Here is a 14,047-nt window from a genome sequence, read left to right on the forward strand (position 1 = left end):
CTCAGGGTTCGTGGATTCACCAATGGGCACTCTGTATCTAGCTAATCTGGTGGGGACTTGGAGAATCTTCATGTTTAGCTAAGGGATTGTCAATGCACCAATCTGCACTCTGTATCTAGCTCAAGGTTTGTAAATGCACCAATCAGCACTCTGTGCCTAGCTCAGGGTTTGTAAATATACCAATCAACACTCTGTATCTAGCTAATCTAGTGGGGCCATGGAGAACTTCTGTGTCTAGCTCAGGGATTATAAACGCACCAATCAGCACCCTGTCAAAACGGACCAATCAGCTCTCTGTAAAACAGACCAATCGGCTCTCTGTAAAATGGACCAATCAGCAGGATGTGGGTGGGGCCAGATAAGAGAATAAAAGCAGGCTGCCTGAGCCAGCAGTGGCAACCTGGTCAGGTCCTCTTCCACATGGTGGAGTCTTTGTTCCTTTGCTCTTTGTGATAAATCTTGTTGCTGCTCATTGTTTGGGTCCATACTGCCTTTATGAGCTGTAACACTCACCACGAAGGTCTGCAGCTTCATTACTGAAGCCAGCGAGACCATGAACTCACTGGGAGGAATGAACAATTCCAGACGCATTGCCTTAGGAGCGGTGACACTCTCCGCGAAGGTCTGCAGCTTCACTCCTGAACTAGCAAGACGACAAACCCACCAGAAGGAACAAACTCAAACACATCCAAACATCAGAAGGAATAAACTCCAGACACGCCGCCCTTAAGAACTGTAACACTCACTGCGAGGGTCCGCAGCTTCATTCTTGAAGTCAGTGAGACCAAGAACCCACCAATTCTGGACACAATGACATCAGGAGTTCAAGACCATCCTGACCAACATGGTGAAACCCCGTCTCTACTAAAAATACAAAAAGCAGCCAGGCGTGGTGGTGCACACCTGTAATGGCTACTCCAGAGGCTGAGGCAGGAGAATTGCTTGAACCCAGGAGGTGGAGGTTGCAGTGAGCCGAGATCACACCACTGCACTCCAGCCTGGGCAACAGAGCAAGACTCAGTCTCCAAAAAAGAAAAAAAAAATGCTGGCTGGGCACAGTGGCTCACACCTGTAATCATAGCAATTTGGGAGGTTGAGGTGGGCAGATCAACTGAGGTCAGGAGTTCAAGACCAGCATGGCTAACATGGTGAAACCCCATTTCTATTAAAAATACAAAAATTAGGGCCGGGCGCGGTGGCTCACGCCTGTAATCCCAGCACTTTGGGAAGCTGAGGCAGGCAGATCACGAGGTCAGGAGATGGAGACCATCCTGGCTAAAACGGTGAAACCCCGTCTCTACTAAAAATACAAAAAATTAGCCGGGCGTGGTGGCAGGCGGCTGTAGTCCCAGCTACTCGGGAGGCTGAGGCAGGAGAATGGCGTGAACCCGGGAAGCGGAGCTTGTAGTGAGCTGAGATTGCGCCACTGCACTCCAGCCTGGGCGACAGAGCGAGACTCCGTCTCAAAAAAAAAGAAAAACCAATGTCTTGTTTTCATGTTTCAGTTGCTAAAAATGACACAATCTTGGAATTATTATATCTACCTCATTTACCGCAGTTAATTTCGAAGTCTTTAAATTCCACGTTTATGACCTCCATCACATCAATGTATTTCTATTCATTTGAATTGCATTGGCCTAGTCGAGATCTATAATTACTTCCTGCCGAAATCTCCATAACGGACTTTTCACTGCTCTTTAACTCTGGGACTTTCCCACCCCACTCCATCCTGGTCAGTGCTTCCTACCTGTATGTTTTATTTTACTTGCATTAACAGATAAGTAGGGGAGGGTAGGCGAGGCAGAGTGACAGTGGCTGGCCTTAGAACTGCACATTGACGTGTGGTCCAGGCTCTGGGGAAGGGCTTAACAGAAATAGTAACACACACATGGTCACACAGCTTCTAGTTCAGTCAATGGTTCACAAAGGAGGGAAAGAAATCAGAGGCAGGAAATCAAGATCATGGTCAATATTCGAAAGTCCAGAGAGGAAGAGAGTTCATGTCTGGGAGGTCTTTCACATCCTGTCTAAATCAATATTGGCTCACAAATGGAGAGGTTGGGCTGAACAAACAAGGAGGGGCAGTAGTATCAGTGGATTCAGTTCAGAGTGAGCTATCTAAGCCCACTGCCTCTGTGCCACAGGACAACTAAGAACAGACTCTCAGCACGTCACAGGCACAGCCTGACTTCTCTATCCTTCACCTGCACCTACTTCACACTTCACTGCTTGACCTGTTCTTGATTATCTGAAACTTTGACCCTTGGACTCATTACCTATTTATAGACGGGTAGTTGCTGCCTGTCCTGACACTTAAGCAGTTCTCTGGCCCTGAGCCTGGCTTCCCTCCTCAGTCATAATTTGAATTTACTCCCTTTGATGACATGGCTTCCCTCTCTCAGCCAGACATCTCCTTTGCTACAGACTCAGCTGCAGGCCCCAACTCCCCTTTCTATAGATATAGGTATGTAAAGAATTGTTAACTAGATAAGTAATTAAGTAGTGAAAAGCTAAAGAGAGAATTCTAAGGTACTGAGGAGGCAGTTACTGCAAAAACCAGATACAACCCCAAGGGTTGAGTGAGCAAAGGCACAGACTTGGAAATTTAGAAGAGGGGCCCTCAAACTGAAATTCAGACTTCTGAGGCCAGGGGATGCTTGACTGGCCCTTGTGCCTCTGAGTTCTGAGAAGCAAACTTCTAAGGATGGGGAACAATGAGGTTGGTTCTGACTGTTTTAAGATAGTGAGGTAATGCTGATTCTGCAAGTGTTGGAAAAAATGCAAGCTAGATTAAGGTGCTGCTAAAGTGATATGGCAGAGCATAACTGCTGGCTACTTGAGACTGAGAGGTCAGGGAAGACCTCACCTCTATGATTAGGTGATATCTGGGCACAAACCTGAATAATAAGGAATCAGCTTTTAATATCAGCCATGTTAAAATCTGAGATCAAAAGCGCTGATGGTCATCAGTATTCAGTACTCTCTTTTTCTGGGAAGAGCTCAGCTGTTTTCAGTATTTAGAGTCAGAGGAAGTTGCTTGAGAGTCCCTTTATTGTACATCCCTCTTCCTAGTATTTTACTGGGATCACAGCATAATTGATATTTTAATGCATGCTGGTAAGTCACCACATTCAGATACTTTTCTTTCTTGCATATTTTTACCAAGCACCCCGTGCAGGGATATTAAATTATTATGTAGGAGCTGTTAACTCTCAGGCTTATCTCATTCTCTGGGGCATCTCCTAGTTGACTTTGACTCAGCAAACCCTTTAAAAATTATTTTAAAAATAATTAGAGTTTAATAGAGAGTTGCAAAAAAATCTATAGGAGGGTCCCATATACCCTTCACCCCAGTTTTCCCCAATGGTAACATCTTATATAACTATAATACAATATCACAATAAGAAAATAAAGATATTGGTACTATCCATGGAGCTTATTCAGATTTCTCCACTTTTATATGCACTTACGTGTGTGTGTGTGTAGTTTAATGCAATTTTATATAACCACTGCCACAATCGAGATACAGAAGTGTATCATAAACATAAGGCTCCTTCCTGCTATCCATATGTAGCCTCATCTATCCATCCTACTTATACCTAACCTTTGGCAACAACTAATTTGTTCTCCATCTCTATAAATTTGCTACTTCAAGAATGTTTCACAAAATATAATCATACAGGTTTTCACTCAGCATAATTCCCCTGAGATCCATCCAAGTTGTTGCATGTATCCATAGTTCACCTTTTTTATTGCTGAGTATTCCACAGTGTGGATGTACCAGTTTGTTTAACCATTCACCAGTTGAAAAAAATGTGGGCTCTTTCCAAGTTTTGGCTATTCATGTACAGGTTTTTGTGTGATCTATAAGGTTTCATTTCTCTGGGATAAATGTCCAAGAGTGCAACTGCTGGGTCATATAGTAAGTGCATGTTTAGTTCTTGTGGCAACTGCCAAATTGTTCTCCAGCGTGCTTAACTATTTCACAACCCCACCTCCAGTGAATAAATGATCCAGTTTCTCAGTATCCTAAGCAGATTTGGTATTGTCACTATTTTTTTCAACCCTTCTGATAGGTATAATAAGATAAGGTATTCTGATACCTCATTGTGGTTTTACTTTTCATTTCCCCAATGGCTAATGATGTTGCACATGTTTTCATGTACTTATTTCCATCTGTATATACTCTTCAGGAAATATCTGCTCATGTCTTTTGGTAGGCTTTTGAGAGTTCACATCCATGTCTATCAATTATCCAATAAGGTTCAGAACCCGCTCACAGCAATTCATCAATGTGCATACATAGTTTTTCCAGAGAGTTATAACATAACATACAACATAATAGCATTTCTGATACATCCTTCTTCACCAGTTTAGAAGGGCAAAATAATACATGCTCACTATAAAAAATTAAACTTGAAAGAACAGAAAAAATACACATTGCCAAAAGTCTCACCATATAGAGATAACCACTGTTAATATTTGGTGAGCATACTTCTAGAATCTTTCTGTATGTAAATGCTCTGTACACTTAAAAACTCACCAATGTATATAATCAGTGGGATACTATTCTGCACCTTGTTTCTCATGAGCATATATTATCGACATCCTTCCACACTAGTATAGACTTTCATTATCATCTTAATGCCTGTATAGTAACCCACTACATAAGTGTGTATGTTTACTTAACCAGCTTCCCTATTAATGGATATTTAGGTCGTTTCCATTTCGTTTTGCTATTATAAACAATGCTTTAAATAGTGTTCTTGGCTGGGCGTGGTGGCTCATGCCTGTAATCCCAGCACTTTGGGAGGCCGAGGCGGGTGGATCACTTGAGGTCAGGTGCTGGAGACCAGCCTGGCCAACATGGCGAAACCCTGTCTCTACTAAAAATACAAAAATTAACCGGGTGTGATGGCAACCGACTGTAATTCCAGCTACTTGGAGGCTGAGGCAGGAGAATCGCTTAAACTCTCCTGGGAGCGAAGGGTGCAGTGAGCCAAGATTGCACCATTGCACTCCAGCCTGGGTGACAAGAGCGAGACTCTTTCTCAAAAAAAAAAAAGTTCTTGTGGGAATAACTTTTTGGATTTTTATAATTATTTTCTTAGAGTAAATCTGTAGAAGTGGGATTGCTGAGTTTGTCATATATACATGCACGTATATATGTATGTACGCTGATATATATACATATATGTACCATGTCAGTTTGTAAATTTTTAGGAACTGCCTTTTAGAAATATTGTGTCAATTTACATTTTCCCCTGCCCTGCTTAAGTAAGATTCTTTTTTTTTTTTCTTTCTGAGATAGAGTTTCGCTCTTGTTGCCCAGGCTGGAGTGCAATGGTGTGATCTTGGCTTACTGCAACCTCTGCCTCCTGAGTTCAAGCGATTCTCCTGCCTCAGCCTCCTGACTAGCTAGGATTACAGGAGTGTGCCACCATGACTGGCTAATTTTTTTTTTTTTGTATTTTTAGTAGAGATGGGGGTTTCACCATGTTGACCAGGTTGGTCTCAAACTCCTGACCTCAGGTGATCCACCTGCCTCGGTCTCCCAAAGTGCTGGGATTACAGGCGTGAGCCACTGTGCCTGGCCTTAAGTAAGATTCTTATACGGTTTTTACCTTTTTGCTTGTATTCCCCTTCCAGTGAATTTTTCTCTTTTTATTAAGGATTGTAACACACAGTCTAAAGAAAAATTTTTTTTTTCTCTGTGTCACCCAGGCTGGAGTGCAGTGGCACCATCATAGTTTACTGCAGCCCCGAACTCCTGGGCTCAAGGGATCCTCTCTTTCACCCTTCGAGTAGCTGGGACTACAGGCATGTGCCACCATGTCAGGCTCCAAATAACTTTTGTTTAAAATTTTTAAAGCATAAACAGATGGAGCACAGGGCTCTGTGAAGTTAGATCAATAAAAGGCCCATACCTATAAAATGGCCATCTTCTACACCTGTTCCTCCTTCTGCTTCAACAGCTTTGTGGTCTGCTTCAACAGCTTTGTTAACTGGCCATCTAGCCTGCTACCACAATGCCCATGGGGAATGATAAGGACAAGCAGCACAATGACATTTACTTGTGGAAAAAAGAGTTAAGATTAGGAGAAAAAAAATTCCAAGATTACTACCAGTACGCCAAAACTTTAAAGATGAAGAGCTGTGGCATGGAAACTATACATAAAACTGCAAGTCCTACTTGCAAAGTTAGAGATTTATTATAAAGTTTGATGATATTGCAATTTGGGGTCATTCAGATACTCTCCCCCTCTTTTTTTCCATTTGATCAAAGAATGAAGTATAGCATTTTAATTGTGATCTAGAGAAAGAATAACATACACTGACAAACTTCCTAATTTGAAACTCGAGTTTTATGGTAGTCATTGGGCTTATTTTTCAAGGTACAACAGAAATTTGGTTTAATGGCTGAATGAGCATACCTTTTACATGATGATGTTAATATATTTTTGCTTACAAACTTCCTTAGATGGATTAAGCAATACAAAGACTGAATGCAAAATGTTGTCTTTTAGTATTTACAAAGCATGTTCATGTACATCTAACACTAGATAAGAATTCGGTTACAGTATGCATCCACTTATTTCTAACACTTCCTCAGCAGAATTTTTTTCATTGCTTTATGCTTATACCTCCAACTTTTCAGCAACATCCCTTCCCCTTCCTCACTTCCACAAAATTTTCCTAGATTGTAGAAAACTAATATGAAAGCGTTTGCAAGATACTCAAGATGCATTTTTGGAGTTCTGTAAATTCTTGTAACTTTGAATTTGCAGTGCTAGATATAACAGCGGAATTTTGCAGCTACTGTGTATCTGGCTTCTTATTAATAGTGCAATGGCAAAATGCCTCATTATGTAGAGATCTTGCCCTTCCTTGGCATTTTAGCCTGTATTAGTTTCTCCGTGCAGGTACTCTGAAGCAGACTGTTAGCTGAATGCAGGAGAAGCAGGTGGGGTGGTGGCCAATCAGAAGGGCCAGGTTCCAGTTCTTCCACAGAACATTGGTTGTATGACCTTGCACATATCCCTAACATTTCAGCTTCATTATATTAAGACTAGGAGGTTGGAGACCTCATAAAAGTCCTTCAAATATAAAATTATATGAAAGTCATTCATAAACTCATGTAAAAATTTACAGTTTTTGTCAGGCATTCTACTTGCAAAGGCACACCCCAAACATTTAATTTTGAAAAATCTGGTGACTATGCACAAAAAGTAGTAAAATGACACAGGAATTAATAGAAATCCATCATTATTCATTTAACGTGCAAAGAGAAAACGCTCAATGTACACTTTTTCGGTCCTGAAGATGATTAATTATAGTTCTCTAAACCTCACATTTAGCATTTCTGTGACCTCAGGCCTTTGGGATTACTTCTAAATAAGACCAAACAGGTCGAAAGAGCTGTAATTGTAATTTATTTTAGGTCAGTGGTTCGGCGGAGGCTTAGGGGTCACGGGTCCAGCACTCCCAGTATTTCTTGGAGGGTGTTCAGCAGTTTCCAGACCGGCTGACTCTTAATTCTTATCTGCAGGCAAGCGTGTCACTCTTTGGAATGAAAGACAGCTCCGCGTAAATGACTTGACCAAAAATGGGTGCTCATCTCAGATGCAGGGCAGGGACTATGTAATTCCATCCTCGACTCGCAGCAGGAAGTTAACCAGGCGCTCGGAGGACCAGGCGGGGAGGTTACAGGCACCGAGACACCCAGGCTGGCTGGACCCTCCCAGCCTGTAATGATGAAGGGAGATGCTCCCTGGGACAGCCCCCTTGAAGCTTCCGGGGACGGGGCTGGAATCCGCCCACCCTTACTAAGGGGCGAGCCCTCTCGTACGCGTGGAGGCGGCCCCCACCTTCTAGGGGGAGGGACGTTCCCGTTGGGCGTAACCGCCCCGCCCCCGCCCCGCCCCGGGGGGCCGTTGGGGACTCTGATCTGCAAGAGGGGGCGGGGTCGGAAAAAATCCGGTAGCTCCAGACCGGTGTCCCGTTGCCAGGCGATGGGGAGGAGGCGGGGCCGACAGGAAAGAGGAGCCGGGCTCGGCACGAAAAGGGCACCCTCTAGAGCCGCTGCCGCGCGGCCGCGCAGCCGCCTTTCCTCCTTTTCCGGGCTGCGCGCCGAGGTCTGCGCCGCGCTCCGCCTCCAGCCGCGCGCAGACTTGCGCACGCGTCGTGAGAGCAGCCGCCTCCGTCCCTCGCTGGGCTCGCTGGGGCTGCGCGTCGGGCCAGTGGGGGCGCCGCAGCCGGAGCCGTCCCGGAGCCGGTGAACCGAACGGCCTCGAGGGAGGGCCGTGGGGAAGGCGGCGGGAGGAGGAGCGCACGGGCCGGCTGCCGTGCCCACCACGGCTGAGGAACATGGTTTTCGAGTCGGTGGTCGTGGACGTGTTGAACCGTTTCTTGGGGGACTATGTGGTGGACTTGGATACGTCCCAGCTCTCTCTGGGCATCTGGAAAGGTAAGGAGGCCGCCGCCGCTCCCCGGCCTCTCGTGCTTCCCGGCCGTCTCGCTGCCCGAGCGGCGTCCTGCGTTCTCCGGGCTTCGAGCACCTTGCTCGCCGGGTGCAGCCACCTGCCGCTGCCCGCCTCTGGGTCAAGTTACGTAAAGCCGGGCGGCAGTTCCCGGGCCTCCGCCCTCGAGTTGTTTATATTTTGGGGGAAAGGAGAGGGTCAGGAGTGCGGGATGAAAAGGTCTGTATTTTCCGAGCGGAGCGGACTTGCCGTGGGCTCCGTGGGTCTGGCGTTCAAGTCCCGGCGAGGGGCCCTTCTCTACCCCTGGCCCCGCGCGGTGCGGCTTTAGCCGCGCGGGGCGAGGAGGCGAGACGACGCCCTCCTGGGCTGGGTCCCATCCCTGTCCTTTGGCCCCCCCTGGGGTTATGACGAAGGCCCCAGAAATCCCCCGCGTGTTGCATGCTGCCTCGCACGTGAAGGCAGGGCGCTGTGACCGGGGACGCCCGCTTCCTTGCTTCGCCAGCTTCAGTTCCCGGCTAGACCCGTGGTGCTTTCTTCTCTCCCCTTTCCGGCCCTAGGACCCGGACGCTGGCTCTCTCGCCTGGGTTCGGCCGATAACAAGGAAACTCAGGTGCAGAGTAACTCAAACAGTTGCTTGTGTGATTGCAGGTAACAGCCTGACCCAGGAATGTGTCACATTTTCGAGGCTTTAGGATATGTGGGTCAGAGTGAATTGCCGAATTTTAAAGAAAAACCAAGGCGTGCGGTGCAACGTCTCAGACGTGCAAAAGACCGGGCTGAACAGGGCCCTACGCTGCCTAGGTGGGGAAGGACCGAGCTTTCCTTGTGTCCGTTTAGTTTGGTAATCTGCCTTACTGACAGCCTCATTTTTAGTGTTTCCATCTGTTTTTGCATTATGCGCTTGTTTATTTTAAACACCCGCTAGAAATTAGACTCTTTTATGAAATAAATTTCCCAGGCCAAAGTAAGGGTTAATTTTGTGTGTGAATAGTGTGTGTGTGGTTTTTTTGTTTTTTGTTTTTTGTTTTTTTTTTTTTGAGACGGAGTCTCGCTCTGTCGCCCAGGCTGGAGTGCAGTGGCGCAATCTCAGCTCACTGCAAGCTCCGCCTCCCGGGTTCACGCCATTCTCCTGCCTCAGCCTCTCCGAGTAGCTGGGACTACAGGCGCCCGCCACCACGCCCGGCTAATTTTTTGTATTTTTAGTAGAGAGGGGGTTTCACCGTGGTCTCGATCTCCTGACCTCGTGATCCGCCCGCCTCGGCCTCCCAAAGTGCTGGGATTACAAGCGTGAGCCACCGCGCCCGGCTGTGTGTGTTTAAATATATATTTAAAGTAATTTATTCTTGTCTGTGTACACACTTCCAGTCTTCTTCTAAAATACTTATTTTGACTCTTGTCGTTTATGAGATAATGTAAAAAGGTAATTTAGTTTGATTTTAAAAAATGTTACTACGGTGGGGACCTAGTATCATGATGGAGAGTGAGTGGACTACAAAAACTAGGGACATAGTGATAGCTGCTCAGCCTGTTTGATTAGTACGAGAAACTTGCAGGCTGTTTATGCTGCTTCTTAGTTGCAAAGTGAAAATAAAATTTGTCTTCCATGTACCTCAGAAGGAAGCCTTAAGAATACTTGAGGTGAACTTTGATCTGTAGTGGAATCTTGCTTCCACATTCAGGGTGGAGGTTTGTCTAGAGTGTGATTAATCAACTTATTTATTTATTTAAAATTTCCCTGCAATAAAATTCACTCTTGTGATACAGTTCTGTCTTGACAAATGCTCAGAGGCATGTATCCACCACCACAATAATGACACATAAAAGGTTCATCAAGCCTCCCGAATTCTCTCAGCTGCTCCTTTGTAGTTGACCTCACCCCGCCACCACGCCCGGCTGATTTTTGTATTTTTAAAAAGTAGAGAGGGGGTTTTGCAATGTTGGCCAGGCTGGTCTCAAACTCCTGACCTCAAGTAATCCGCCTGCCTCTGCCCCCCAAAGTGCTGGGATTACAGGCGTGAGCCACTGCGTCCGCCTGACTGTAAGTATTTATCTGTTTGCTGGTTGAAGAATATTTAGTTTTTGGAGGTTATAAGTAAAGCTGTCATAAACATTCATGTACAAGTGTTTATGTGAACATAATTGTTATTTCTCTTGGATAAATACCTAAGAGTGGTTTTAAATTGGGTTGTACTTTTTCTTTTTTGAGATTTATTTCATATACCATAAATTTCACCCTTTTAAAATGTACAATTCAGTGTTTTTTAGTATAGTCACAAAATTGTACAACCATCACCACTCTCTTATTCCAGAATATTTCAGCACCCCAAAATTACATCTTATGCCCATTAGGAGTAACTCCCAATTTCCTCCCACTTCTCACTATTCCACCTCTGGCAACCACTGATCTACTTTCTGTCTTTATGGATTTGGTAATTCTGGACATTTCGTTTAAATGGAATTATATAATATGTGGGCTTTTGTTTCTGGCTTCTTTAACCTAATGTATTTTCAAGGTTCCTCCATGTTGAAGGATGTATGTATGACTATTTCATTTGCTCTTATGGTTGAATAATATTCCATTGTATTCATAGACCACAATTTATTTATCTATACTCAACAGTTGCTGGATGTTGAGATTATTCTTAAACATCCACCTTTTGGATATTATGAATAATGCCACTGAACGTTCATGTACAAGTTTTTTTGTGGATGTATGTTTTAAATTCTCTTGGATATATACCTAGAAGTGGAATTGCTGGGTCATATGCTGACTATGTGTAACCTTTTGAGGAACAGCCAAACTCTTTTTCCAAAGTGTTTGTTTTCTTATCGTTGAGTTTTGAGAGTTCTTTAAATATTAAGGATACAAGTTCTTCATCAGATATGTAATTTGAAAATATTTTCTCAGTCTTTTCCCATTTTGTCTTTTGCAGAGCATACATTTTTGATTTTAGGAAAAGCCCAGTTTATAAAACATTTCTTTTATAAATCATGGCTTTTGGTATTCATATCTAAGAAATCTTTTCCAACCCAAAGTCAAAGATGTTCTCCTATGTTTTCTTAAGGAAGTTTTGTAGTTTTAGGTTTTGGATTTCTTTTTGTGTAAGGTATGTGATATGTGTTGAAGGTTGAGGTTCATTTGTTTGCATGTGGATGCAAACATCCAATTGTTCAGCACCACTTGCCAAAAAAGAGGGTCCTTTCTCTATTGAATTATCTTTGCATTTCGTAAAACAAAACAAAACAAAAAAATCAATAGACATAATATTGTGTGGCTTTAGTCTGTCTCAACAATCTGCGTGTCTATCATTTCACCAATACTACACTGTCTCGATAACTGTGTCTTTGTAGTTAGTCTAGAAATCAGGTAGTGTGATCCCTCTAACTTTAGTCTTTATCAAATAATTTAAAAAATAACAAGTCATTGTCTAGGTGTGGTGCTCATTCCTGTAATCCCAGCACTTTGGAAGGCTGAGGTGGGAAGATGGCTTGAGCATAGGAGTTTGAGATTACAGTGAGCTCTGTTCATGCCACTGCATTCCAACCTAGGTGACAGACAGCGAGACTCTGTCTCAAAATAAAATAAAATAACATGTCAGTGTTTTATTTATAGAAATTGGTTATGTTTTGATAAATGAAACTTTAAATAATAGCTGGAGATTTTTTAATATTCTTTGAGAATTTCAAAAGTAGTACTTTGATAAATTTGCAGGATTTTTAAAAAACATTGTTTGAAAATTTCTGTAATAGAAACTAGATGGCCAGGCATAGTGGCTCATGCCTGTAATCGCAGCACTTTGGGAGACCGGGGAGTGTGGATCACTTCAGACCAGCCTGGACAGCGTGGTGAAACCTCATCTCTACTAAAAAAATAAGATACAAAAATTAGCTGGGTACCGTGGCACTTGCCTGTAATCCCAGCTACTCAAGAGACTGAGGCAGGAGAATCACTTGAAGCTGGGAGGCATAGGTTGCAGTGAGCTGAGATCACACCACTGCCCTCTAGCCTGGCCGACAGAGAGAGACCCTGCCTCAACAAAAAAAAAAAAAAAAAAAAAAAAAAGACAGAAACTAGATGCTGCGTAGGGAAATTTTAAGATAATATTTTATGGTCTAACTGAAGGACCTATTGGTAGTTGTAAATGTGTGCTTTTGCTAGGCTTCTGAAATAATCCAGCAAATTTCAATATTAGCATGTTACTATAGTAGTATCAATTAGTATTCAGTCATTACTAATAATGGATGGTGCTCTGAAAATTTGTTGCTGAGACGGATTCTTTGGAAATCAGAATGCATTTTCTCATGGAAGCATTCTTATATATGAATGAGGAGTTTTCCAAAAACCTGTTTAATTATAATGCAGCAGAAGAGTGCTACTGTACTGGGTTCAATACTGCTAGAAGACTCTGTCTTACAGGGGATGAAAAAGGAATTGAGCTTCATTCCAGGACTGACTCTTGGCAAATTTTAGTGTTGGTAAGGAATACTTTTTATACACTTATATTTATAATTCTCCTTTCCCATATATCATCTAGTTAGAGAGGTGGTAATATTTCATAGACTCATCTGAAATTTATCCTCCCAACTTTCTCCAGCAATTTTCTTTTTCTTTTTCTTTGAGACGGAGTCTCGTTCTGTCACCCAGGTGGGAGTGCAGTGACGCGATCTCGGCTCACTGCAACCTCTGTCTCATGGCCTCAAGTGATTCTCCTGCCTCAGCCTCCCGAGTAGCTGGGATTAAAGGTGCCCACCACCATGCCTGGCTAATTTTTGTATTTTTAGTAGGGACGGCGTTTCACCACGTCAACCAGGCTGGTCTCGAGTGCCTGACCTCAAGTGATCTGCCCGCCTTGGCCTCCCAAAGTGCTGGGCTTACAGGTGTGAGCCACTGCATCCGGCCATTTCACATATTTTCTTTAAGAGCTAGGCTGCATCAGAATCAGCCATAGGTGCTTGTTATGAATACAAATTTTTGAACCTGCCTCCAGAGATTATCAGTTATTTATCTGGAATAGGACATGAAAATCTTTTTTTAAACAAATGACACTGGGGACTGTGATGCACAGTTGGGTACATTTTAAGAGAACATTAAGGGGAAAAGTATTAGAATTTTAAATAGACAAAAGCAGTGGTAAAGGTGGCTTGTGTGATAGAATTATCATTTGTAACACAGGAAGTACCTGTACTTCATAGCCCCTTCTTAAGTTAGCCTCCTTTGTCTCTATTTTGTTTTCTCCGAAATCACGATACTTGGACAGATTTGTAATTTTTTTGATAATGCCTGACATCTTTATGTAACATTAGAAGTTCAGATTTCTTGTCTATTAACTAACATACATATTCTGTTTTTGAAATGGTAATCTCCCAGTTTTCCCTTTATAATAGAACCATGTGTTTAGTGGCCGCTTAGCTGGATACCCCATGATACCAGAAGCAGTACAGGAAGATGAAGATTCAGTTAGGATACAGTTTTTGATGTTTTTTTTTTTTTTGGAGATGGAGTCTCGCTCTGTCACCCAGGCTGGAGTGCAGTGGCACGATCTCGGCTCACAGCAAGCTCCGCCTCC

The 14,047-nt window shown here is 43.5% G+C and overlaps 1 protein-coding gene across 4 annotated transcripts in view; it reads left to right on the forward strand.

Annotated features, from left to right (window-relative positions):
• The first annotated feature begins 8,169 nt into the window (after positions 1-8,169).
• VPS13A (vacuolar protein sorting 13 homolog A) overlaps positions 8,170-14,047 on the forward strand; it is a 259,625-nt gene continuing 253,747 nt past the window's right edge. For 3 of the 4 annotated variants that reach the window (XM_032164338.2, XM_032164339.2, XM_032164340.2), the window contains exon 1: positions 8,173-8,467. In XM_032164338.2, the coding sequence (XP_032020229.1) occupies positions 8,368-8,467 (100 nt within the window). In that variant the 5' untranslated portion in view covers positions 8,173-8,367. Of the gene's footprint in view, positions 8,468-14,047 lie in introns of all 4 variants that reach the window. The other variant, XM_058445730.1, reaches the window with a different exon arrangement.

The sequence above is a fragment of the Hylobates moloch genome, unplaced genomic scaffold (assembly GCF_009828535.3).
Source record: "Hylobates moloch isolate HMO894 unplaced genomic scaffold, HMol_V3 SCAFFOLD_10, whole genome shotgun sequence".
NCBI classification, from domain to species: domain Eukaryota; kingdom Metazoa; phylum Chordata; class Mammalia; order Primates; family Hylobatidae; genus Hylobates; species Hylobates moloch.